At 38.1% G+C, this 26315-nt stretch overlaps 1 protein-coding gene across 1 annotated transcript; it reads right to left on the bottom strand.

The window, feature by feature from the left end:
* Positions 1-9132: 9132 nt before the first annotated feature.
* Positions 9133-25454, bottom strand: EXOC1L (exocyst complex component 1 like). The gene is made up of 3 exons (XM_004775499.3): positions 25334-25454; positions 15876-16006; positions 9133-9399 (listed from the first exon to the last, which is right to left on the bottom strand). The coding sequence occupies exons 1-3, from the start codon at positions 25452-25454 to the stop codon at positions 9133-9135; spliced, it is 519 nt and encodes a 172-aa protein (XP_004775556.1).
* Positions 25455-26315: the final 861 nt, after the last annotated feature.

Below are 26315 nucleotides of genomic sequence, written 5' to 3'. Positions count from 1 at the left end.
AGATTTCCAGAGTCTAGGCAGGCAGAATGCATACTGTGCTACTACCATTCGTCCTTCCTATATCCATCTAGGAGAGGAAAAAAAGCCAGAATGGCTTAGGCTTCTGAGAGAAGAAGGTGAGCAAGAGAAGCAATATGAGGAGTTTGTTAGATTGTGGTATTGGTCTCTACTACTCCCCTGGATTCCTATTATACATTTATATTCCTGGTGACGTTGTGGTGAGTGAAGTATACTTCCCCATTTGACTTTGGACTTGATCTGGTGACTTGCTTTGACCAGTGGTTTGCTAGTGGAGATTATATGAGCAGAACTTTGAAATCTGCTTGTACAACTGGACTTGCCCTTTAAAAAAAATTCAAGATTTTCTTGTCTTTGACCATAAGAAGCAAAATCTTGGGGTGTCATTGGTCCAAGGAGGAAGAGAGATGTGGAGCAAACCTGAACTCATCTGAAGCTTGGAGGCCACCTTGGCCCAATTCAGACAGGCCTAAACCCCAGCACTTGCCCCCCCACTGCTGCAGAACTCATCTGGGTGACCCGAAATTCCCCTTTAGACGTGGTGCTCTTGTATAGTGTGCAACATGAATGCCTGTACGGGTGACCCTGCTGGTCTTGGGAACTAGGTTCTGGGAGTTTCAAACTGCTTACAGTGGTGAGAATAAAGAGGAGTACAAGAAAACATATTTAAGAACAGAGTATAGAGAAATAGGACATTTTGGTTTGCAGAGGAATTCAACTAAAAACAAGTTGGAAAAAAGAACACGGAAAAGGCAAAGGGAAGAGAGAAGAAACACAAAATTATGTTTATTTGATGAGGTTTTCAATAAGTACTTAAAGGGTCAGACTTCCTTTATAAGGATTGCATGTCAAGAAAATAAATACATATATCTTGAGTGCCTCCTGTGTATATTCTAAAAGTGAATAAGATACTATCTTTATTCTCTCTATAAAGACATCACTCCAACGTAGGAAGTGGTCACTTTTGTTAACCACAGTCTGAACTCTTTACCTGAGAAGAAAACACGTGAGCTATATGGATCGGTTTTTATTAGTTGGAAAGGGCAACGTAAGACTTGGCACGGGATATATGAGATTTTTCTAGCATATCATCATTTGAACTGCCTGCTTTGATTAAAAGATGTACTCACGATTGTACTCAACTAGAGGGCATTTCCATTTTCAAAGCAACTAGATAACAAAGTAACTGTGGTTTCAGGGAGTGAGACACCACTAAGTTTTCCACATTTTGATGCTGTTTGTACATCATGGCCTTGTTCATCTTTTAGCTGCTTCATAGAAATCAACTCATATAGGGCTTTAAAAATTTTATTTTGGAAAAAAAATTTAGCCTTCCTGAGCAAATGCAAAGATAGTACAGGGAGCTCCATACTTCCTGTCTGGCTTCGCCCAATGCTGCTATCTCACACACCATCACACAATTATAAGAACTAAGAAATTAACCTTAGGACAGTATCACTAACTAAATTATAGATCTTATTCAGATTTTTCCAGTTTTTCCACCAATATCCCTTTCCTGTTCCAGGATAAATTCTAAGATCCTATAATGTGTTGAGTTATCATATCCCCTTAACCTCCTCCATCTGTTTGTGAGTGTTAATATGGGTTGAATTTGTGTGAAATCATTTGTTGGAGCCCTAAATCCCAGCACCTCAAAATATGACTTTATTTAGGGATAGGGTCTTTTTAGAAGTAATGAAGTTAAAACAAGGCCATTAGGATGGGGCTTAATTCTATATGACTATTGTCCTCATAAAGAGAGGAAATGTGAACCCAGATGTGTACAGAGGGAAGATGATATGGAGACAGGAGAAGGTGATTCAGAACCGATCCTTCCCTCGCAGCTCTCAGAAGGAATCCATTTTGCTGACACCTTGACTTCTAACTTCTATCTTGACCTCCGGAACTGTGGAACAATAAATTTCTGTTGCTTCTCCTAGTTTGTGGTTCTTGGTTATGGCAACCCTAGAAAATACACTCAGTCTTTCCTTATCTTTTGGGACCTTGACACTTTTGAAGAGTGTTACCTTGTAAAAGGTCTCTCAATTTGGATTTCTCTGATGTTTCCACATGGTTGGAATAAAGTTATGGAAGTGATGCGCCTTTCTCCTGCATCATGTCAGAGGGCATACGACATTGATACATCCCATTACTGCCGATGATGCTGATCTTGAATCCCCTGGTTAAGGGGGTGTATATCAGGTATCTGCCAATGTCAAGTTACTATTTTTTCCCATTTTTAGTCAACAAATATTTTAAGGGAAACACTCAGAGGCTATGAAAGCAACCCATTTCTCCTTACACTTTCACTCACTAATTCAAGCATTCATCTCTTGATCTTGCTTGTAACGATTATTACTCTGCGGAGTTTTACTGGTGATTTTCTATTTCTCTCATTTTTCTACATTAACTAGTTCCATTGTTTCCTTCTGCTTTTATTATTTGGAATTATATGCAAGGAAGAGTTGTCCTTGCTCCCCTCACTCATTCATGTCTATCAGTATGTGCTCATCTTTACCTTCTTCTTCTTCTTTTTTAATATTTACTTAATTCTTTGGGTTGGGTTCCAATACTTCCATTATTAGTTTTGCTCAAATTGTTCCAGCCCTGGCCACTGGGAGCTATTTCAAGTTGTCTCCTGAGTCTTTTTTCCTCATCCATGGCTTTTTTTTTTTTTTTTTTTTTTTGAGTGCTTCCTCATCTTCTGGCACAAGATGTTCTGGGCTTATCTAGTATTTTCCCTGCTGAGCCCTTCTCAAGGAACTCTGGCTCCTTTTATAGGACAATGGTATTCCAAAATGAGCTCCAACTTTTGTTTCAAGATGATAGGTGCAGGTATTTTTAAATGTTTTATTATGAAAATTTTAAATGTACACAAAAGTTGAGAGACTAATATAATGAACTCCCATAGATTCATCATCCAGTTTTGATAATGACTATACCCATCCTATTTTTTTTTTTTATCGCTTTCCATTTTTTGCTCCCTGGAGTATTTGAAAATAAATCCCCGCTTCATGGCATATTACCAATAAATGTCCAAGTATCTAACTATCTTGTCTAATGCATAAGGATTTTTTTTTAAAGATTTTATTTATTTATTTATTTGGCAGAGAGATAGAGAGCACAAGTAGGCAGAGCAGGCTCTCTGCTGAGAAGGGAGCCCGATGCAGGACTTGATCCTAGGACCCTGGGATTATGACCTGAGCCGATGGCAGCTGCTTAACAGACAGAGACATCCAAGCACCCTGTATAAGGCTTTTTTTTTTTTTTTTAAGATTTTATTTATCATCATGACCTGAGCTGAAGGCAGAGGCTTTAACCCACTGAGCCACCCAGGGGCCCCCTGTATAAGGATTTTTAATGAAACACACCCACCACATTCTGTTCACACTTAACAAAATTAACAATCCATTCCTCAATATCTAATCCTCTACAAATTACTATTTCCCTATTTCAAAACTGTCTTTTTATACTTGATATGTTTAAAACAGGATCCAAACCAGGTGTGTGTGTAGTATTTGGACACCATATTTCTTAAGTTTCTATTAAGAAATAAGATAATAATAAACATTGCTTCTCCTCACATTCCATGCTTTAAAATAATTGATTCATTAGAGAAAATGAGTCCCTGGTGTTGTAGAATTTCACATTTTGTATTTGGGTGTCGTTTAGCTCATTCTTCCATTTTCCATATTTCCTGTGGCTAGACCTAGAAGGTGGATTAGATTCATGTTCATTTTTTAGGCGAGACTCCTTCACTGGTGGTGTTGGGTACATACTTCATCGCCTCATGAGTACTTCAAGCTAGCTCATCCACTTCTAGTGATATTAAGATGGCTCATTGGGTTTAAGTGTTGCCAGTCTGATCCCTTCATTGTAAGTTCCCCATAAACTTCCCCCTAATGGTTTTCGCATTCACTGATAATTGTTGCCTAAATGCATTATTTCATGAGAGATTGCAAAACAGCAACTTTCTAGTTCTATCATTCCTATGGCATTTATTATTTGGAATTCTACTTTAAATCTTCCCCACAATACAGCTCCTACAGAAAAGGCAAGATACATACTTGAGTCTTTCTTTTATTTAACAACCTTCAGATATTCCAATGATGATACATGAGATTTTTAGTATTATGAAATTCATGGACTTATATATTTGCGGTGTGTCATTCTATTATAGTCATTTTCTTTGTTATGCTTAGATTTCTCCTTCTTAGGTCGGTGGGATTTACTTCAAGTTGGCACCTTTGTCCTTTGATCCCAATCAACTTTGATAGCTTCCTTTCTTCCTGGTGTAGGAGGATGTCCCATGTTCATCTTGTGCATTTTCTGCCCCAGGCTTAGAATTACTAGTTTCTTTAAGTAATCCCCATTCTTTTCAGTAAGGAATAGTGTTTATAGATGACTCCTGAAAGCTAAGATGCTTATGGCTCATTGCTGTCTTTGCTTCAAGGTCTCAGTGGACAAATCTAGAAAATGCATGCTTATAAAAGACAGGTTTATGTTAATATTTTCAGTTAAATTACTCTTTCAGGATTTTAATTTCTTTGAATGTATTCTCTCTCTTAAGCTTGAAGTCTCAGTTTCCAATGGCATTAACATGATAACATATGCTTTATCTTAAAAAACTCACTACTGTCACAATTGTGTCAAAATAACATTATTACTAGGAATAATTAAACTTCAGAATATGGTTTACATTCAGTGGATTTTGACAAGCATATATAGTCATGTGACTACCACCATAATTAAGCTTTTTTTTTAAAGATTTTTATTTATTTATTTATTTGACAGACAGAGATCACAAGCAGGCAGAGAGAGAGGAGGAAGCAGGCTCCCCGCTGAGCAGAGAGCCCGATGCGGGACTCGATCCCAGGACCTTGAGATCATGACCTGAGCTGAAGGCAGCGGCCTTAACCCACTGAGCCACCCAGGCGCCCAAGATATTTTTGAATATGCAATTGACTGTGACCAGACTACATACAGGAATAGAGCTCTGACCCAAACCTGCAGCAGTCAGCGTGGGAAGCCAACCTAGTAGGTGCAATAACCAGTCCAGGAAGTCAAAGTACTATCTGTAACAATCAGCCTAGAAAGTCAAATAGTATGGTCCAAGTGGCCTGGACTTGATTAATAATTGACAACTTCCTTAATTTTGGCTCCCACTTCTAACTTAGGACCTATTGGAGAAAGCCAAATACGTGCCTTTAACCAGTCATCTAAGATACCCTGCTTCTAGTTAGCCCACCTGCAGCTTTCTACGCCAACAGCCTCCACACAGGACACACCTGGTGCCTTCACTATTTCCTAACTTTGTACTACTGCATGGTCCTGGATTGCATGCATTCACCACAGTTTATTCCACTCATCCTCCAGTGATGGACCGTTGAACTATTTGAAATAGTTTGTTCTGGTAAACAATGTCAAATGCCTGTGCATGTGTCATTCTGTTTATTTGCTAAAATATCTTTGAGATTTTGAGATAGAGTCCTAGGAAAAAAATTTAATTGCTGGGTCAAAGAGTAAATGTATATATATATGTGGTTTTGCAAGATATTGTCAAATTCCTCTCCTATAGGATTTGTACCCTATTGCATTTCTAACAACAATGAATGAGAGAGCCCGTTTTCCCACTTCCAGTGAAATATTGCTAAATTTTGGATTTTTTCCCATCTAGTAGGTGAGAAACAGGATCACATTGTAGATTTAAATTAAATTTGTCTCACTGGGACACCTGGGTGGCTCAGTCGGTTAAGCATCTGCTCTCAGCTCAGGTCATGATCTCAGGATCCTGGGATAGTACTTAATTGGGCTCCTTGTTCAGTGAGGAGCCTGTTTCTCCCTCTACCTGCCACTCCCCTTGCTTGGGCTCTCTGTCTCTCTCTCTCTGACAAATAAATAAAATCTTAACAAAAATTAAAAAATAAATTTTTCTTATTATGGGCAAGGTTAAGCATCTTTTCTTTTCTTTTTCAGATTTTATTTATTTATTTGACAGACAGAAAGATCACAAGTAGGCAGAAGGGCAGACCGGGGGTGGGGGTGGAAGCAGGCCCCCTGTTGAGCAGAAAGCCCGATGCTTGGCTCTATCCCAGGACCCTGAGACCATGACCTGAGCCGAAGGCAGAGGCTTAATCCACTGAGCCACCCAAGAGCCCCTAAGCATCTTTTCAAATGTTTTAGTGTCATTTGCAGTTCTTCTTAATAAAATGTCTGTTCTTATTGCTTGCTAATTTTTTAGTGAATTGCTAAATAAAGCAAATTTTTAAAAAAGATTTATTTATTTTAGAGAGAGAGAACGGGGGGAGGGGCAGAAGGAGAGGGAGAGACAAACTTAAGCAGACTGTGCACTAAGCATGGTGCCAGATGTGGAGCTCAATCGCATGACCCTGAGATCATGACCTGAGCCCAAACTAAGAGCCTGACACTAAATCAGTTGAGCCACCAAGGAGCCCTGCATTGTTGGTCTTTTTAAGCCCTCAAATTTAGGAAAACTCCATTTATGAAAAATATTAGTATGTTGTTATAATTTGCACTTTTTAAAATTTTGTCATTTGTTATTTGATTATAATTTTTTTAAAGATTTTATTTATTTATTTGACAGACAGAGATCACAAGTAGGCAGAGAGGCAGGCAAAGAGAGAGGGGGGAAGCAGGCTCCCTGCTGAGCAGAGAGCCCCATGTGGGGCTCCATCCTAGGACCCTGAGATCATGACCTGAGCTGAAGGCAGAGACTTTAACCCACTGAGCTACCCAGGCGCCCTATAATATTTTTTTCATACAAAGCCTTCTTATAATTGCATAGTTAAATTAATCACTTTTTTTGTTCATTATTTATGGATTTGGTAGCAGTTTTTCCCAGTCTCAATTTATAAAAAAATTCACTCATGTTTTCTTCTAGAAGACTTCAAGTAGACTAAATGTAGTCTTTTTTTTAAACAGCTTTATTGAGGTACAATTTAAATACCATACAGTTCACTCATTGAAAGTGTACAATTCAGTGACTTTAGCATATTACATTATTATTTTTTAAATCATGGTAAAATACATATAACATTAATTAACTTTTTCACCATTTTGTAAATGTACAATTCAGCAGTATTAAGTGCATGCACAATGTTGTGCAGCCATGACCACCATGTTTCAAACTTTTTCTTCATCCCAAACAGAAACTCTGTAACCATTCAGCAACAAATCCTTCCAGCCCCTGATAACCTCTTACCTACTTTCTGTTTCTGGATTTTCCTAGTCTAGATATTTCATGTAAGTAGAATCATATAATATTTGTTCTTTTGTGTCTGATATTTTACTCGGCATATTTTCAACGTTCATCCATATTTTAGTATGTATCAGAACATCATTGTTTTTTACAGGAGAAAAATATTCCACTGTATGCATACACCACATCTCCATTCATCTGTTTATGGATACTTGGTGTGTTTCCATCTTTTGGCTGTTGTGAGTAATGCTGCAAAGAACATTGGTACTATATGTTGACTATATATATATATATATATATATATATATATGACATTGGTGTGCAAACATCTATTCAAGCCTCCTGCTTTCAAATTCTTTGAGTATACGTGTAGGAGTGGAATTGCTGGGTCATTTGGCAATTTGATGTTTAGCTTTTTGAGGAAATGTGAAACTGTTCTCTGCAGTGAAGGTACCATTTTACGTTCCCACCAACAACATATAAGGGCTCCAATCCTCCACATCTTGGATAAAACTTGTTATTTTCTGGTTTTGTTTTTGCTTTTAAAGCCATCCTAGTAGGTGTGAAGTGGTATCTCATTGTCGCTTTAACTTGTATTTCCCTGTGACTAAAGATGTTGAATATCTTTTCTTGAGCATATTGTTTATCTTCTTTGGAGAAATGTCTACTTGAGTCATTTTTGAATTAGGTTGTTTGTCTTTTTAGGTATATGACTTGAAAATATTTTTCACCACTTTGTAGGTTTGTTTTTCATCTTCTTGATACTGTCCTTGGATATAAAAACAGTTTTGATGAAGTCTAATTTATCTTTTCTTTTGTTGCCCATAATTTGGATTTCATAAGACTCTGTTGCCAAATCCAAGATCCTGAAGATTTACCATTCCTTTACTTGGGGATATCCAGTTGTCCCAGCCCCATTTGGTAAAGAGATTATTCTTTCCTCTTTGAATGAATTTGGCACCCCTGTCAAAAATCAGTTGATCAGGGCACCTGGGTGGCTCAGTGGGTTAAGCCGCTGCCTTCAGCTCAGGTCATGATCTCGCGTCCCAGGATCGAGTCCCGCATCGGGCTCTCTGCTCAGCAGGGAGCCTGCCTCCTTCTCTCTCTCTCTCTGCCTGCCTCTCTGCCTACTTGCGACTTCTCTCTGTCAAATAAATAAATAAAATCTTTAAAAAAAAAGAATCAGTTGATCAACAGACGTTTGGATTTATTTCTGAACTCTCAATTCTATCCCATTGGTGTATACAGCTAATCTTTATGACAGTACCACACTGTTTTGATTACTGTAGTTTTGTTGTAAGTTTTGAGATTGGGAGATATGAGTCCTTCAGCTTTGTACTTCTGTAAGACCCCCTTGCAATTCCATATGATTCTGAGGATCGCCTTCTCCGGTTCCGCTAAAAGTGTTTTTGGAATTTTAATAGAGATTGCATTGAATCTGTAGAGTGCTTTGGGTAGTACGGACATCTTGATGATATTAATTCTTCCAATCCATGAACACGGGTGTCTTTCCATTTGTTCAGGCCTTTCAAGATACTTCTTGATACCTTTTAGCAGAATACAAAGGTGGGCAAAACCATCCAGCTCCTTCCAAAGTTACTAAGAAACGCAAAAGGAAAAGTCCCAAATGTTGAGTGATTGCATCAAAACAAATTTAAGTGCATTCAAAAAGCGTGAGTGCTGTGAAGTGTGTAAACCTGGTGATTCACAGACCTGTACCCCTGGGGATAAAAATATATGTTTATAAAAAATAAAAAAATCTTAAAAAAAAGCATCATTTTATTTTTATATAAATAAGAGTTACTGATGAAGGGAAAAAACAAAATCACAACTATTGATATTTACCTAGGGAACCATTTTCATAGAACACTGATGGAGGAATATGGGATACATCTTCAGAGTGGAAGGGGACACAAGGACAAGCACACTAGATTGAAAGCATAAAAGCATATTCTCATAAGAACCAAGCAATCCTTGTTGTTGGAGGACCAAATGGAATCATCATTAATGTAAGTAGAATCAAAGTTCACAATCTGTAAGTCCTTCTTAAGATAGGCATGATTCAGCTTATTTACAGTTCGAGCAAAGGCATATTTAGAAGCACAGCTGTATGCTTCCAAGCTGTATACTTTCTTGAAATGCAGATCAAAAAATGGATTGTCCTAGAAGAAAAAGAGAGGCATGATTTAGCTTGTAGCCAGGAAAGTAGCTAGATTTCCTGGGGATTCTCTCATATTCTCTTACATATGCTTATTGATCCTAAAGTGTCAGTATCAAACATATTCCTGAAATCTACAAATGAGCTTTCCAAAGCTATCTGGTTTAAACATATTGCTTCTAAAGAGAACAATAATACAGAAGATTATTTTCAGAAGCCTCTGTGATTTTTCAATGATTCAAATAAAACATGTCTCAAGATGCGTGGTTACCAAGTCTTCCCACAGTAGTAAGTTTGAGAGGATAAGTATGCGTGGAAGAAGAGAATAACCCCCCTTACAGACTGGTTTGGTCTCTCTCCTTTCCTTTCTTTTCTCCTTTCCTTTATTAGAAGATCGGCTCCTTGTGCTATTCCAGTGGTAGAAGCAGGTAATATAAGATGGCAAGATTCATTTTGCCATGCTACAGATCACCAGCTTGCTGACTTTGAAGTTAATAGCAAGGAATTATCTTTGAAGTTAATAGCTGGGATCATTAAATCATTTGACTGAAACTGTCAAATTACTTAAGACTGCCTCTATTGATCGCTCCTGGCTGCTGCTATACATCTAGTGGAGGTGTTCTGAGAAAAAGTGGACACCGAACCTCATCTAGGTCCTATATGTTAAAATAATCATTGCTGTTACTAGGAGCAGTAACAACAATGCCTTGCAATTATAAAATGCTTTTCCATTGCTTTTCCATTACAAAATGCTTCCACATTCATTAACTGTCTAACCCCTAACTCTTTTTGAGGTCAGAGGTTTTGAATTATTTATCTCTGTGTTCTTAGTGCTTATCCGTGGCAACTACTAAGTTCTCAACAAATGTGTGTTGAACTGATCAGAAGTAGTCCTATAAAAAGACAGGAGGAGTAAATGTTGCCCTAAATGACAAGGAGGTAGAGAGAGACCAAACCAGACTATTAATAATTTGTTACCATGTAGTGTATAAACATTATACAGAAATAGCTTATGCATTTGCAATTTCTCTTCTAAATAAGAAAATTCTTGCAGGAGGCAGGAGAAAGAACATGAGTTTTGAAGTTAGATAATGATTTCAAATCTCTGATGTAACCATGGGCAGAGTACTTACCTGATCTGGCCTTCAGTTTTCTCCTCATTTTAGAAAAGGTTACTATGAAATTTACATGAGATTAATTATAAAAACTGCATGTGTAGAGTGTAATAAATAATAGCTCTTTCCCCCCCTAATCTTCCCCCATAGATTGTGATACTAGTATAAATGCTACTTTGCTTCCTACCATTAAATTAAAAAAAAAAACCAATGCTTTCAAAAAAGATTGTACAAAAGTGATGTGATTTTTAAACACAGTGTTCCCTTGAGCCACACCTTGCAAAAAGTTTCCTGGCTGTCATAATTTCAGCTTGAAAGACACTTCTGCAGGAAATCCCAGTAAAAGGAAATCACGCCCCTTCCATCACCATACTAATCATGCTCTTTATATAGTTTTCTCACCAGAACATTTGTTCCTTATCCTGTAGATAATCTGTTATGCCTTTGAGATACTCAGAGATTACTTTTCTCCTTTAGCCTGAAGCCCGAGGAGACATGCACACGGAACACAAGTACCTCCCTCCCTCTCTTTCTCTTTCTTCTCTTGTTCTTTCTTCCCATAGAACCCTAGAGCTAGAAGGGGATCTCATGGATCACTCAGTGACCTCCTGTTTATGGCTGGGATGATAGTTTCCAGAGAGGTGGAGCCCAGGTCGCACATGTAGTTGTTGGCAGAGTCAGGATAAGAACCAAGATCTCAATCAACCCAGCCCAATGTTTTGTTACACCACCCGTCCTCCTGGTATACCACATCACTCTCCAAATCCCCAGTCCTTTTGATTTATGCTTTATAGATTGACTTCAATTTCAATTCCATTTCACTTTAAAGTTGACAACTCTCTGGCTCAAAACTGTTCTATTTAAAACCGTATCGTTGTTGTTGAGAAAAATATAACAATGCTGACTTCTGAGGATTCAATTCCAAAAGAGAGGAGACATAGAAATTCCCAGAATATCTGGGATATTTTCATTGCATCCACAGAAAGCAAATCTTTGAAAGAAATGCTCTTTGAATATGATAAGGTGTTGTTTTTTTTTTTTTTCCTGGCAGTTTAGTATTTTAGGTCCTAAAATTTTGGGTGATAAAATTAGAAATACTCAAGTTTTCTTTTGTGACTAGTTCATGATGATCTTCCATGGGAAAGGGAAGAGTCAACAAAGTTGGGATGGAATCAAGGCCAGGAAGGTAAGGAAAAAATAGACCATAGCAGGCTGTTTCCAGGGAATCTACATTGACAGCCTTGCTGAATACAACCTCAGGCACTGGCCAAGCTTGTAGAAAATCATTATGACACCAGTAATATTTGAGAACTTGAGAGAAAAATAAGAAGAGAATAATGGCCCAAAAAAGAGACAGGGATGGTTAAGTCATGAAACTAGATCAGTGAACTTGACATCAATTTCTTTTTAAAAATTTTTTTTTATTTTTAAAGATTTTTATTTATTTATTGAGAGAGAGAGGCAGTGAGAGAGAGCATGAGCGAAGAGAAGGTCAGAGGGAGAAGCAGACTCCCCATGGAGCTGGGAGCCTGATGCGGGCCTCGATCCTGAGACTCCGGGATCATGACCTGAGCCAAAGGCAGTTAAATGTTTTTAATTTATTAAACAGCACAGTAAGAGAGAGCATGAGAGAGACCATGAGTAGGGGGTGGAGGGGGGAGAGGAAGAAAGGGAGAGAGAATCTTAAGGAGGCTCCACACCCAGTGCAGAGCCTGATGCAGGGCTCAATCTCACATCCTGAGATCATGACCTGAGCTGAAATCAAGAGTCAGATGCTTAACCAACTGAGCTACCCAGGAGGCCCTTGAAATTGATTTCTGATAAAATTCAATGCAGTATAGAAATTTTGACAAGTACATGAAAGTGTAAAGAAGAAATAATAATTTAAAAATATGTAATCCTGGGGCACCTGGGTGGCTCAGTGGGTTAAGCCTCTGTCTTCAGCTCTGGTCATGATCTCAGGGTCCTGGGATCAAGCCGCACATTGGGCTCTCTGCTCAGTAGGGAGCCTGCTTCCCAACCCCACCCCTACCCCGCCTGCCTCTCTGCCTACTTGCGATCTCTCTGTGTCAAATAAATAAATGAAATCTTTAAAAAAATATGAAATCCCATCACACAGAGGTAATTGTTGTTAAAATACTTATTTCTTTCATCTATACATATACATGTGTAAATATGTATACCTGTATGTATTTTTTGTAATTGAATTTAAGTTTCAGATATTAGTTTTCAATAATGTGAAATATTCTAAATATGCAAAATGAGATAATAGCAAAGAAAAACTTTGTATTTGGCTGACTTTTAAAAAACTCATTAAAATTTGGCTCAGATGGTTGGGCGTCTGCCTTCGGCTCAGGTCCTGGTCTCCAGGTACTGGGATGGAGTCCCACATTAGGCTCTCTGCTCAGCAAGGAGTCTGCTTCTCCCTCTCTGTCTGCCTCTCCCCCTACTTGTATTCTCATTCTCTCTCTCTCAGGTGAATGGATAAAATCTTTAAAACAAACAAACAAACAAACAAAAAAGGCTTATTAAGTGGTGAACAACTGTGTTCTGAGACATTCTTGCAGAAGCATGATTTTTAATGACGTGACATTTCATCATATAGATATGCAGTAATAATTATTTCCTAAGTGTCTAAAACTTTAAGTTGAATATATTATCAGAAAAATGTTATGTAAGTACAGGAAAAAAAAAAAAAGCAATGATATCCAGCATGCTTTGGCCAAGAAGTTATGCTAAACATACCAAATTTTTAAATAGGATTGATTCCTAGGTGATGTCAAGATAATGGCAGATAGCATATATTGATTTCAGTAAAGATCATAATGGCAAAATTCAGTCATTCAGACTAGATAATTAAGTAAATAAGTAAGTAAGGTAGAATTAAGTGCTTATGTCTGTCCATTTTACCACTGTATCTTCAGAGCCTAGCACAATTTGGTATACCACAAATTCTAAAAGAATGAATGAATAAATGAATGAATATACGAACTTGTAGAGATGTTAAGCAGTCCAAAGAAGGCAAATTAATAGATTTCTGGGCAAAGTCCAACTCCATCACTGAATAGCTTTATGACCTTGAGCAAGTCAATTAATCTCTTTGAGTTCCGTTTTCCTTATCTGTAAATTGGAAGCAATAACAGAATCTAATTCTATAGGGTTTTGTGATGATTATGTGAAATTATATATGAAAAGAGCTTCATGTGGTTCCTGGCATCTGATAAGAGTTCACTAAATGTGAGATGGTATCAGGGAGAGAGGTGTTATAAGTGGTGGTAATAGTAACCTAATAATTACCTGGAGGTTACCCAAATGGCATTTAGCTCTGCCTGCTTCATCATTTTTATTATTGATTTGAATCAAGTCCTACATGTTGTGTTCATTGAATCTGCATCATAATACAGTGAATATTAAAAAAAAATCAGGTGTTAAAAGATTTGATAGGTGAGAATAATAGACCAAACTAAGAATACGGTATTCACAAGGATTAAGAACAAATGCACTGCCATGAATAAAACTGGAGGGGGTTATGCTAAGTGAAATAAGTCAGGCAGAGGAAGACAATTATAATATGGTTTCACTCATATGTGGAACATAAGGGAAAGTGTGGAGGACCACAGGGGAAGAGAGAGAAAACTGAATGGGAAGAAATCAGAGAGGGAGACAAATCATGAGAGACTCTGGACTCCAGGAAGCAAACTGAGGGTTACGGAAGGAAGGGGCGGGTGGGGGGATGGGGTCACCAGGTGATGGGCATTAAGGAGGGCACATGTGGTGATGAGCACTGGGTGTTAATCACAACGAATGAATCGTTCAACACTACATAAAAAATGAATTATATATCTTGGCTAATTGAACATAATAATAAAAAAAGAATAAAAAAGCTTAAATTGATCCAACAAAACCACCAACACTTATTGAATGCTTACTATCTACAAGGCAGAAGACTACGATAAAAGATGAAAAGTCACGGTCTCAGTTTTTTAGGGGGTTTCCATCCAGAAGAGAGACAGAGTAAGCCAACAATTGCAGTTTGTAGAATTATGTCTGTAACTGACATGCAAAATGCAATGGGGGTTTGGGGGAAGGAAAACATGAGTACGACTTTATCCAATGGGGAATCTGGGAATGGGGTGAGAGATGGAGGTGACTGGGCATTTTAAACCTCAAGAATCAGTAGTTAAGCACTGTGGATTTACATAGTTTAAGGGGGAATGACCAGAAATAAAGGAGCCAGATCACCAAGAGCCCTAATTTCAATTTTATTCTATGTAAGTAGAGGCTATGGCAGATCAGGTTAAATGGTAATTCAGGCACAAAAGACCCGCGGTTTCAGGTAAGTGTTTAATAGAAAAAAAGAATTTAGATCATAGGAAATACAAACTGGTCACACTCATTCTAAACGATTGTATTTAATTCTGAAAAGCTGGAGCATTCCAGGGGAGAGAAAACGGTGGAGGGAGAGTGTTGAAGCAACGTCATCAGCAAGAAATCACAACAAATCTACTCCCTCTTAACACTTGTATTGTTCCACCATATTACCTTCTTTGATCTTCATATGAAAGTTATTTAAAGAATGAAATGGGTACATTTAGCCTAGAAAAGTGAAAGCTTGAGGGAACATTATAATCATCTTCAAATATTGAAAAGCCTGCTATGTGAAGGGAGGATTGGATTTTTCCTAAATCGCTCTGAACGGCAAAACCAGGACTGATGGGTGGGTGTTAGGAGTGAAGTAAATTTTTGGTTAAACATAGCAGGAAATTTAAAAATCAAATATGGTGATTCAGAAGTTGAATGGACTTCCTCACATGATAAGGAGTTCCCCATCAGTGGATGAGTTCAAGAGAAGACTGAGAAAATCACGTGGTAAGTGGTCATGTGGAGACATTTGCATATACAACCTCCCCCCCCCCCCCCCGCTTTCAACTCTAAGGTTGTAGGATTTCCAAGAGTTACTGGTTTTTCTGGAGGTTCAAGTGGTTAAGGAACAGCAGTTCGAAGAAGATGAGGAAGGAATTCCCAAAATTTAATGGAGGACCTTGGGGTGGGGAGAGGGTGACGGTGGAAGCATCATATAAAGTTTTAGGATTGACTGGTATATCATGTTTAACCTGTTAAGACCCCCTTGAGAAAGATGCTTTTAAATTTAAAAGACAAAAATTCAAACTTCAGCTCAGAAAAACAGAACAACAACAACAAAAAAATCCAGTGGATTATCCCAGCAGAAAAACCCACAGCACTTAAGAACACTATGTCATCTTAACACTTAGTATATGCCAAGAATAATACAAAGTAGGATATTGAACATAAAGATTTCTAGCATATTGATCCCACATCTCCCTTGCAAAACATTAACACTTACGGTATCTGCTTCTTTTCCATCAATCATCTGCAGATCGTTCAAAGACCACTTTTTTGTTACTTCATATTTTTCATCTAAACCTATTCTGTAGTGTTTCACCATAATTATTTTTACTTCTTCATTTTTGGTCACTGGAGGGCAGAAAAACATTTAGTTTACATAAACTCTTAGAAGGTAATAAATTATTCATCAAGTTATACTTTTTACACTTTTCAGTATTTATGTATCTCCTTTTCCTAGAATCAAGTTTGAGGCTTCATTATATCTGTACCCCACTGATGAACCCTGATGTATCTGAACCTTCATGAGTACGCCCCCTAATTTGCTCCATATGTTAACTTACTTACATACTGCCGTGGTAAGGTCTGTCAGATGGAGCACTGAGCTATGTGCTTTCAGCTATGAGCTTTGTGGTGGAGAATGGGGTTCGACTCATGGCAGGAAATAAGAGCGTTAGCATATAGTCAGTGCCAAAGTATTTACCAGAACAAATTGGAATTTTAATTTATGACAATATGGAAAATGAGTTCAGGAAAGCAAACAGTTTGCTCACACAGCAACATAGTGTCGAAGAGTGACCATACGAATACTCTGCATGCTTTCTTTTAAAGTCGCTGTGAGATTTTTGATGTAGAAGTGCTTGGATTGCAGCTGCTGTTGGCCTGTTTGGTATTGTTTGAGATTTTTAAATCTTCTTTAGAATGTCTCCAAATTTTAGCATTCAAAGTGTGCCATCAAGACAAAAAGCTTTAGTACTATACCTTAAAAAGCATGCGAAAAATCATTGCTTATTTGATGTGAACAAAATGAGGGAAATAATTTCCTGGACTTAAAATCTTTGGTCTCATCTGAACACATCAGAAGAATCAACATTTGATGTTGGAGCTCCTAGATTGAAAATGATCAATGAATTAATAAAGAAGTATTTACTGAGAATCTGCTATTTACCTGATAGAGCTATTACAGATGCCAAAAGGGATACAAGTGTGAGACATGGTCCCTGCCTTCTAGAAACTATGGGTTTGTTGAAGAGACTATTCTAACACGAAATACATAATGATGGTATATAATGGTATATAGGTATATTATAAAGAGGTCGGGGTGGGAATTGAATATCTGAAAGCTTCTTTCAAGATGGATGATGTCACTTCGAGAGTTGCAAACTGGTTCTGTCCCCTAAGAGTGAAGTTGGAATTTGTCTTTAAGGAACTTTCTTTTGGTTCTGGAAAGTGCTACTTTGGCATATCCTCTTGGTTAAGAAGATATAAAGCAATACATGATAATATAATCATAATGCTAGATAAAAATGTGCAGCAGACAATATGTTCAATGGGAGTCCCGAGGAGGGAGAGGTTCAGGATAGTTAAGGAAGGGATTCTGGGAGAAAAAGAATTTTAGTATATGTGCTGCCGAAGCGAGCACAGGAGAAAAAGAATTTTAGAAAGGATTTAAATCAGTCCTATTTGGGAAGGCAGGGGTGATACTGAAAGCATCTCTAGGTGAAGGACAGCATGAGGAAAAGGATGACAATAGAAGCTGAACCTCACCAATAGAATTAGAGCAGGTGGACTGGATAGACTGGTTGGAGAGAGGATAGGGCAGGCAAGAGGGCGAACTAGGTTGAGAGAAATTTGTGAAAATGTTTTTAAACCTCTGGATTTGAAAAGGGATAGAAACCACTGAGGACTTGTGCTCTCTGAATCCTCCCTCCGGTGGAAAGGATGGGATTCTGGTCTGGACAGTGAAGGCTCCAGAATCAGGCCTGGTGAAGGGAATAATTAACCTAGGAAGGTGCAAGTGAGACTGAATTAAGGCAGCCAGTTCTCAGTGACTTCAGTCCTTTACAGGTTGACAATCTAAGAAGGCTCTTCATCAGGTGTTCAGTGAAAGCTCATGCAGTAATACCTACTCAATAAGTCTCTTTCCTCCTTGGAGCAGGGGCTAGTACAGAGGTGCCCTGTTAAAGGAGTATTTTTCTGGGAGCAGTGGAGCACACAATACATTGGAGAAGAACAGAAAGGCTTAGTGGGCTCTGGCTTTAGACAGTATGGATTCAAATCATGATACCACTTTGTACAGTGCGGTCTGAGTAAACTACTTTATGTCCAGAGAGACTAAACCTCCATTCAGTCAAGTTGTAAAGCAAGATCAGAGTTCTACAAACTCAAACTCATGGCATGTAGAGGCTAAAGATAAAGTATACAAGTGAGGTAGGATAGTGACTGTTTTTCAGTAAATGGTAAAGTACTGTGTTTTGTTCTAAAAGGCTGTTTGTAAACTAGGCACAGTATGCGGGCAGTGTAATAGATGTGGCAGATCTAAGTAAGATTTCAAATGAGGCATTGACAACATTGGATGGAAACCTAAACAGGAGAGTACAGATAGTGAGCTGCTTGGGCAGAATAACGAGTTTAGTTTTTGACATTCACAGAAGGTGTCCATAAGGAATCTCAGAAGAGAAGGAGAATGAAGTTTGTAGTTTAGGGGTGGAGATAGGGGCTTGGGATTTTTCTGTGTGGACAGATTTCCAAGACCAAGTTTATAGGGAAAAGAGCAGAAGAAAGAGGTGAGACAGAACAGAGAAGAAAAAGGTATCAGTAGAGAGGTTTGAGAAGGTGCCATGGGAAGAGACAAGCCCAATAATGCGATGCTGTGGAAATCAAGAGGACAGAGGATTTAAAAAATTGGAGACAATCCCATGAAGTCACTTTGTTGGGTAAAGCAGAATTCAGACCTGGCACCGAATCTGACTTGGGAAATATCATTGATTTCTTTCCTGAGGTCAGTTTCTCGGGAATGGTGAGAGCAGAACAATTTGCAGAAGACTCCTTCATGCATGAACTGATACTGAGTACATACTGTGTGCCAGTTCCTGGATTAGGTAGGATTAAAACAAGAAACAGGGGGAGAATAAAGGCTACGATTTAGATCACATATTCCAAGAGTTTGGAAGAGGAAGGATCGTGTATTCTGGGGGATGAAGGGAGTGATTGAAGAGTATGTCCTTGAGACGACCCGGAAATGAAGATTTCAAGTAGGTACCAACAAACTGGCTCAGAGTCTGTGAGCCTCCAAAAACTGGTGGGTTTCTCTGTACATTTCTCTGTACATTTCTCCAGCTCTATGAAAGGTCTATTTCCATTGGTCTGGATGTTAGCTTTGGGAAGAGGAAAAGATTAGAAAGGAAACCTTTAGGATGGCATGTTGAAGTGGAGGCAGAGTTGATGCTTGTGGATTTACTGAAGACAAGATCTTGGAGGCAGTTCCTTCCACCAGGAGGCATCTGTGTCTGCTCAGGCAAAGGCTCTACCTTAGGAAAAAGGACAATGTTCTTTTTCTGGCTTACTGTCTCACTCGCTACTTAGGGTGCGGGAGAGGGTGGGTGTGGGGAGAAATAACTGAATAGTATGTGAAAATGTAATTTAAGGCAAATTGTACTGCCTCATCTACATGTTCTGATAGTTGGCTGATTGCCTGTAGGCCTACCAATTCATTTCATTAATTTGATAAATATTTGAGTTCCCCTTTTGTATAGGGCCCTGTGGCAGGCATGAAAACAATAAATTTCCATAAGGCACCATTCTTGCTCTCACAGAGCTCAGGAAGCTCTGAAAGAACACTGGTGATCATAGTACTGTGAATGAGGGAAGCACAGACAGGGTAATAGAGGAAAATGAGAAGGGACATTGGGCAACTGGTGGGGTTAGGGAGAGCTTCTTGAAGAGGGTCACCTGAGTTGTAAAGGGCAGTGGGAGTTGGCAGAATAAAGAAAGGAGCAGAGGGACTTCTGGAACAGCATGTGTACAAAAGCATGAAGTACCTGACTCTTTTGAGTCATGTTAGATATTTGGTATTGTTGGCATGAAGTATGCAGGTGGATAGGTGGTAAGAACCAGGGAAAGCAGAAGGTAGTTCTTCAAGGGTCTGGAATGCTAGGCTTAGGAGTTGAAATGCTCTCCGAAAAGCTGTGTGTGTGTGTGTGTGTGTGTGTGTGTGTGTGTGTGTGTGTGTAGGGGTCTTGGGAGAAGGGTTGTTGCTGAAGGATTTTAAGTGATAGGCTGAGCTTTAAATTCTAGAACATTTTCTTGAGCAGTTCTATAAAGGATGGAAAGAGACATTAAGGAGAGAGGACCTACCAGTTATCAAGTTTTATCAAGTTTTCTTACATTAATAGTTACTGTCTCACATTAATGGTTGCTGTCTCACTAACACCAAACTAAGAAAACAAACACACTTTAAAAGGCAACCATTTGAGGCAATGATGCAGCACAGACACAGTGCAGACTCTTCAATTTGGCAAAAGTAGCCTCCTCTGGAGTCAAGGAGGCTCCAAGAATTGTCTGTAGCCAAGAGTCAAAGAAGTCTACTCATGCTGGAGCGGACCCAATCCCTAATTTCCATGCTTGGGATCTGCTTACAGCTGAAATTAAATGGCCATATCCACATTAATGCAGTGGCAAAGTGGAAACTTACCACATTGTCTTAAAACAGAAATGTGTTTATATAGTCCACGTGTTAGAGAGTTGGTTTCAGTAACATCCGAGGTGTCATTATATAACTATGACTTAGTGAGTAATATCTATAGACTAAGGGAACTTCAAAATAACCTGCTCCAATATTACTAGTTTAGTTAGCATTTTTAGAATTATGAGCTTAACTTCACACCAACCATTTATTTTCACTTTTAATTACATTACATTAATAACTGTCTCTATTGCCATGATAAAACAGTCACTGTAATTCATAAGACTAAATGGAAAGAAGGTTGACTAATTGAGCCAATACAATTTTGCCGAATGGCGAAAAAAATTAGCTCACAAATAAGCTATACAGAAATGTTTTAAATAAACAAATGGCTGCTATTTTACAATCCTGTGTTACATAATTGTTTTCATCATTGAAATTAAATAGTATGAAAAAACCCACCAAGAGATATCAAAGATAGGAAGTTTCAGTGAAAATGTTTCAGTGTATCAATGATGTCTTGGGGTCATTGAGAATGCTATTATTGATTTCATTTGAAAAGCAATTTTCAAATTGTATTTTTTTCTAGAAATATTTTTATAAAATCAATTTTGGGGCTTACTGAACACTATAGATTGAATGTTTCTGTCCTCTCAAAATTCATTTTTGAAATCCTAACCCCCATGGTGACGTGTTAGGAGGTGGAGACACTGGGAGGTGATGTGGCATTAGTACCTTTATGAAAAGACTCCAGAGAAATCCCTTGCCCTTTCTACCATGTAAGGTTACAGGAAGATGATGGTCTCTGAGGAAGTGGTCTTCACCAGACACTGAGTCTACTGGGGTCATGATCTTGGACTTCCCAGTTTCCAAAATTGAGAAATAATATTTGTTGTTTATAAGGCACCCAGTCTCTAATATTTTGTTTCTTTTTCTTGTTAATGTATTCTTATTTAACACCCTTATTGTTACCATTCTTATTGTAAATGGTTTGACAAAATTGTTAGATTCCCTGGTTCACAAAAATTCTGTTCTGACATTAAAATATAATATATATGGATAATTTATACACACAGTTTTCATAATTCTAGACAATGCCATTTATTTTTAAATTAACATTTATAAATGAAAAATGTTTTTCTAAATACATGAGAATGTTGGGGCTCCTGGGTGGTTCAGTGGTTAAAGCCTCTGCCTTCGGCTCAGGTCATGATCTCAGGATCCTGGGATTGAGTCCCGCATCAGGTTCTCTGATCAGCAGGGAGCCTCCTCCTCCTGTCTCTCTCTGCCTGCCTCTCTGCCTACTTGTGATCTGTCTGTCAAATAAATAAAAAAAAATCTTAAAAAAAATAATTGAGAATGCTTAAAATAATCTTTTTCTGAATATGTATATAATTTATATTTATAAAATATATATATTAATTTTAATTATATAGTAAATATAATACATATGTTTAGTGTCTATTTTAATTTTATTATAAATATTTATAGTATATACATTAATACAAATATATTTCAGCATGTTTTCACAGAAAACATATTTTTCTGCACATTTAAAAAATATAACCCTACTTTCTATTTTATTTATTTGGAACATAATTTATCATGTTTGTTTTTCTCCTAGTTAGGCTTTGACAGAAGAAAACTATGTGTAAATGTAGGTGTCATTATTTCCATTTCAGAGATACCAACACTGAGGCCAGAGAGGTTAATTATTTGCCCCAAATTTCACAGCTGGCAGGTGGACAAAGTAGAGTCAGGTTTTATACCATACCTGTCTGATTGCGAGCATCCCAGGGTCCATTCTACCATGCCTTGCTAACTTCCTATTCAGTTATGGTGAATGCTGCATATACTATTTCAAGCCCTTCAGAATTTCTTCAATTCATTTGCACTTATCATTGTACAAGTGACTTATCCCTTTCTAGTACCCGCATAAAATAGGGCTCCTTTGTTTTCTGTAAGAACATGCTGCTTTTAGCTGATAGGGATAATGTTGCTCTAGGCTAGGGGAAGCTTAACTCAAGGAGAAATGACCTTGCAAACTCTGAGTTGGAAGGAGGTGCCAGGAAATCCTCAAAGTAAATCCTAGCAAAATACAGAGAAGGAGATTAGGTTTGTGGCATCTGATTCTTTTTTGTTTGTTTGTTTGTTTGTTTAAAAATTTTATTTATTTATTTGACAGACAAAGATCACAAGTAGGTAGAGAGGCAGAGAGGAGGAGGAAGCAAGCTCCCCACTGAGCAGAGAGCCCGATGCGGGGCTCGATCCCAGGACTCTGGGATCATGACCCAAGCTGAAAGCAGAGGCTTTAACCCACTGAGCCACCCAGGCGCCCCTATGGCATCTGATTCTTGACATCAATCAGGTGAAGTATCAAGATAACAGTATATCCTGGAGTGCCTGGGTGGCTCAGTGGGTTAAAGCCTCTGCCTTGGGCTTGGGTCATGATCCTAGGGTCCTGGGATCGAGCCCCGCAAGCCTGCTTCCCACTTTCTCTCTGCCTGCTTCTCTGCCTACTTGTGATCTTTGTCTGTCAAATAAATAAGTAAATAAATCTTAAAAAAAAAAAAGATAACAGTACATCCCAATCATCTGGTTGTGAGACCTCTGCAAAAGACAGATTCAGATTAGATAAGTTGAAAATGTAACTTATCTAAACATTTCTTCTTTAGTTTGAAAAATGCCTGATGGAGTTCAGTTAGTCTTGCCTTCAGTTCTTACAAATTTAGAACTGCTAGACTGTAGGATATAAAGAGAAAATTATAACTATGAGCATCTATTCTGTGAAAGTGGCCAGCATTCAAAATTTGGAGTTACTTGCCTCAATAATTGTGATACGACCTGTTTGATTCACATCATTAGAAATCTTCTGAGTAAAGCGTGATCAAAGATTAAAGACCATCAATCATCACACTGACTTCATTTTCAATTACCATTCTGCCTAAATGTATTTGAAAGGGTCATAAAGAGATGTTACATTTAGTCAAAGTGCTCTCAAACTAATGGATACAATACAGAGAAGAGCTATGAAAAATTGGGAATAATTATGACTTATGATGTTAACTTTTATCTGAAATATCACAATCTTGCTTTCTCTTCACATCTGAGAAGACCTTGTTTTGTTTTGTTGTTGTTGTTTTTGGTTCTTTTTTCCTTCCTTACTTCTTACAAAAGAGAATAATTAAATTTTACTAATGAAAGTGATCATCTATGCTACTTGGTCATTTTCCAGATGAGAAACTTGAACCCTAAAGAGGTTGTCTTCACACGTTATGAATGTTGACCTCTTGACCTTCTGAACCTTGTTAAAAGGATTCAGGTCATTTATAAAAAAAGATAGGAGATAACCCCAGTCTATAGGATCTTCCTTAGAACTCAAGAACAAGAGAAAAAAAGACATTATCCATTTCTGAAAGTTTAATTCTAGGGACCTTTTTTTTCATGTCAGATAGGACAAGTTTAGTTATTTATATGATTAGAGAGAAGAATTAAATTGTATTTGGTAAGTTAGATATACGTATTGTTCAGATATTTTATTTTTATAAGTTTTCTTTAAAAATATTTATATACTAATGTTACATGATAAGTAATTAACTTTATAAAAAGGATCATCATAAGAATAAAATGATTAAATATTAATGTTGGAATAAACATCTTCTTTAATATATTAAGTCAAAATACTTAAAAATACAGTAATTTTGTGGTTAAGATACAATATATTTTCTAAAATTATTTCATTTGACTTTTTTCCACAATTTGATTTATTTCTTTTTCCTGGCCAATTAAGTTTTTTACCTTGTTGATATGCCAAGTCCTCTTACTCTGTATTTATATAGCAACACATGCTAGATAAAGTGTTAGATAAATATTAATATGCCTATTATTGAGTAAATAGTGTTCTTATTAAGAATGATAGAATTTTTAAAAATTCTTAGCACTTTACTGAAAGCTGTTCTACTCTCCCTATAGTACTCCAACTTGACAACTTTAGAGAGTCCTTCTGAGGCAATTATCAGGAAGAAAATTATAATAAGTTGTTTTCTGAAAATGCTGAGGTGTGCCTTAAAAAAGAAAATCCACAATGAATACTGAGAGTTTCTGAGCTCTTTCCTCCTAAGCTCCTGAGAAGTAGTAAAAGGCATAGAGTGGGAAAAGGGAATGCTATATATTAAATTCAATAATGGCACAAACATTTCTGGCTCAATTCACAAACATGACAGGTTAGGCAAATCATAATTAAGCGCAAAGCCTATTCCCATGTATGGAAAGTTTTTGTGAATTTTAAGAACATGAGGGAATCTGTATCTGTATCTGTATTTTAGTAAAGTCGTTTAGAGAGCAGAGAATTTAGAGAGCAGATCCTTATCCTTAAAGTTCCATCTTCATGAACTAATTTCTACCATTCAAGTATTGTTTCTGTGAGCACACTTCCTAGAAGAGAAAGAATTTTTAGAGGATCATTTCTCTTTTCAAAATAAGCCCCCAGGAAGTCTAAAAAAGCCTTTAAAAGAAAATCTAAGGTCTTTTTCTCTTTCCTGGCATGAAAAAGGAGCACCTCCTAGTTGTCCAGGCTGGTTGGAAATAGAGCCCTGTAACTCAATTCTCCGGTGTATTTAAAAATATACAGAAAGCTCTCTGTTGAATTTTTTAAAAATGAGCTCTTACACGTTAAGATTGCATACCATGCAAGTAAAATTAAATAAAACATTGGAGACAAAATAATCAAAGCAGGAAAATACATACCTGGCTTCATTCTGAACGATCAACCAAGATATTTCTTACTACGATATCATTTTTCTGTCTTCCATTTTAGCACTGAAAATAAAATCCTGTGGCATCCAAATTCCTAAACTTGGCAGGGTTAAGCTCTATCACCAGAAGATACACGTGCTGTTATTATAGCGGAAAACAAATGCAAACCTGTCCTTTTCATCACCCACGCCTCTGGGAGGTATTTACATTCCGAAGTGATAAGAGAAAGAACAGCTTACCTGACACGCAGAGGTAATACCTGTCCTGGACCGAGAACTCGATTTCAATAAACTCGTACAGATGCTGCGAGAGTGGCTTAAACAGTTTCTTCTCCAAGTCCTCCTTCACCAATGATGACATTTCCTCCACTTGGCCTGATGTCTTGGCTCAAGATCACCCTCGCTCGCCTTTTGCTCCCTAGATTTCCTGCCGGGCTTTGCACCTCCCAGCCCTCGCCGACTTGAACTTCTCACTGGCAGTCAGACCCGGGCTCCGCAGAGCGGTCGGCGCGCGCGGTCAGGCCCCTCACCGCGCTGCGTGCCCAGGGGCAGCGGCCAGAAAGGCGGCGGCAACACCCGCCCCACCGTCACTCCTCCGCATCCAGGCTCAAGGAGGCTGCTCTCTGGAGCTCTCCTGTGGTTTGCTGATGGGGATCACAATTCTGAACACCGGCAGCTCTACTTGTGGAGTCCCTTGGTTATTCTAGTCTCTAGCCTTTTCCCTTTCGCGCCGCTCTGCAGAGGAAGACCACCGCTTCGGCTTGATTCCATTATATAAATCAGCTGTCTGGTTCTATTGATTGGGATCATCTTCCATTAAGAACTTTGCTGTCATTGGCCGGAGACAGCTCGCTCGCGACCCTTCCAACAAGTCTCTTGCCTTTCTTCTTTCCCCTCCTGCCACTCATCAGACCTTTGCTTCTGTGAAAGTCAGCACCAATTCCTGGGCTCGAATGATTGTTTAAATGCGCTCCCTTTGATGTTGTTTATGCTCCTACTCATAAAGAAAAAATGTAGTAGGTATCTACCTGGGCACAGCTTTCTGTTTGTCTCTTGGGAGGGTGAGTCTTCTATCCCCAGGGAGTTTATGATCTGATAGAGAGGAGTGCACCATAATAATTAGCGTGAGTGTTTGAAAGTGATACGTGGCACAAAAGAAAAGGGAACGAATGGAGAAGATATTTGTACCTGAAAAGTATCAGAGGAAGTGCTGTAGGAGAAG

The sequence above is a fragment of the Mustela putorius genome, unplaced genomic scaffold (genome assembly GCF_011764305.1).
Source record: "Mustela putorius furo isolate JIRA1106 unplaced genomic scaffold, ASM1176430v1.1 tig00000430_pilon_pilon_pilon, whole genome shotgun sequence".
NCBI lineage: Eukaryota > Metazoa > Chordata > Mammalia > Carnivora > Mustelidae > Mustela > Mustela putorius.
Note: the sequence above shows the minus strand (reverse complement) of the source record. Positions and strands in the feature narration are given on the sequence as shown.

Excerpts from the sequence above, each read along its gene's own strand:
- EXOC1L (XM_004775499.3), bottom strand. The coding sequence starts at position 25,454 with ATGTCATCATTGGTGAAGGAGGACTTGGAGAAGAAACTGTTTAAGCCA. Across the intron at positions 16,007-25,333 it reads GTATTACCTCTGCGTGTCAG|TGACCAAAAATGAAGAAGTA; the intron begins GTAAGCTGTTCT and ends TCTGCCCTCCAG. Across the intron at positions 9,400-15,875 it reads ATGGAAAAGAAGCAGATACC|GACAATCCATTTTTTGATCT; the intron begins GTAAGTGTTAAT and ends TTTTTCTTCTAG.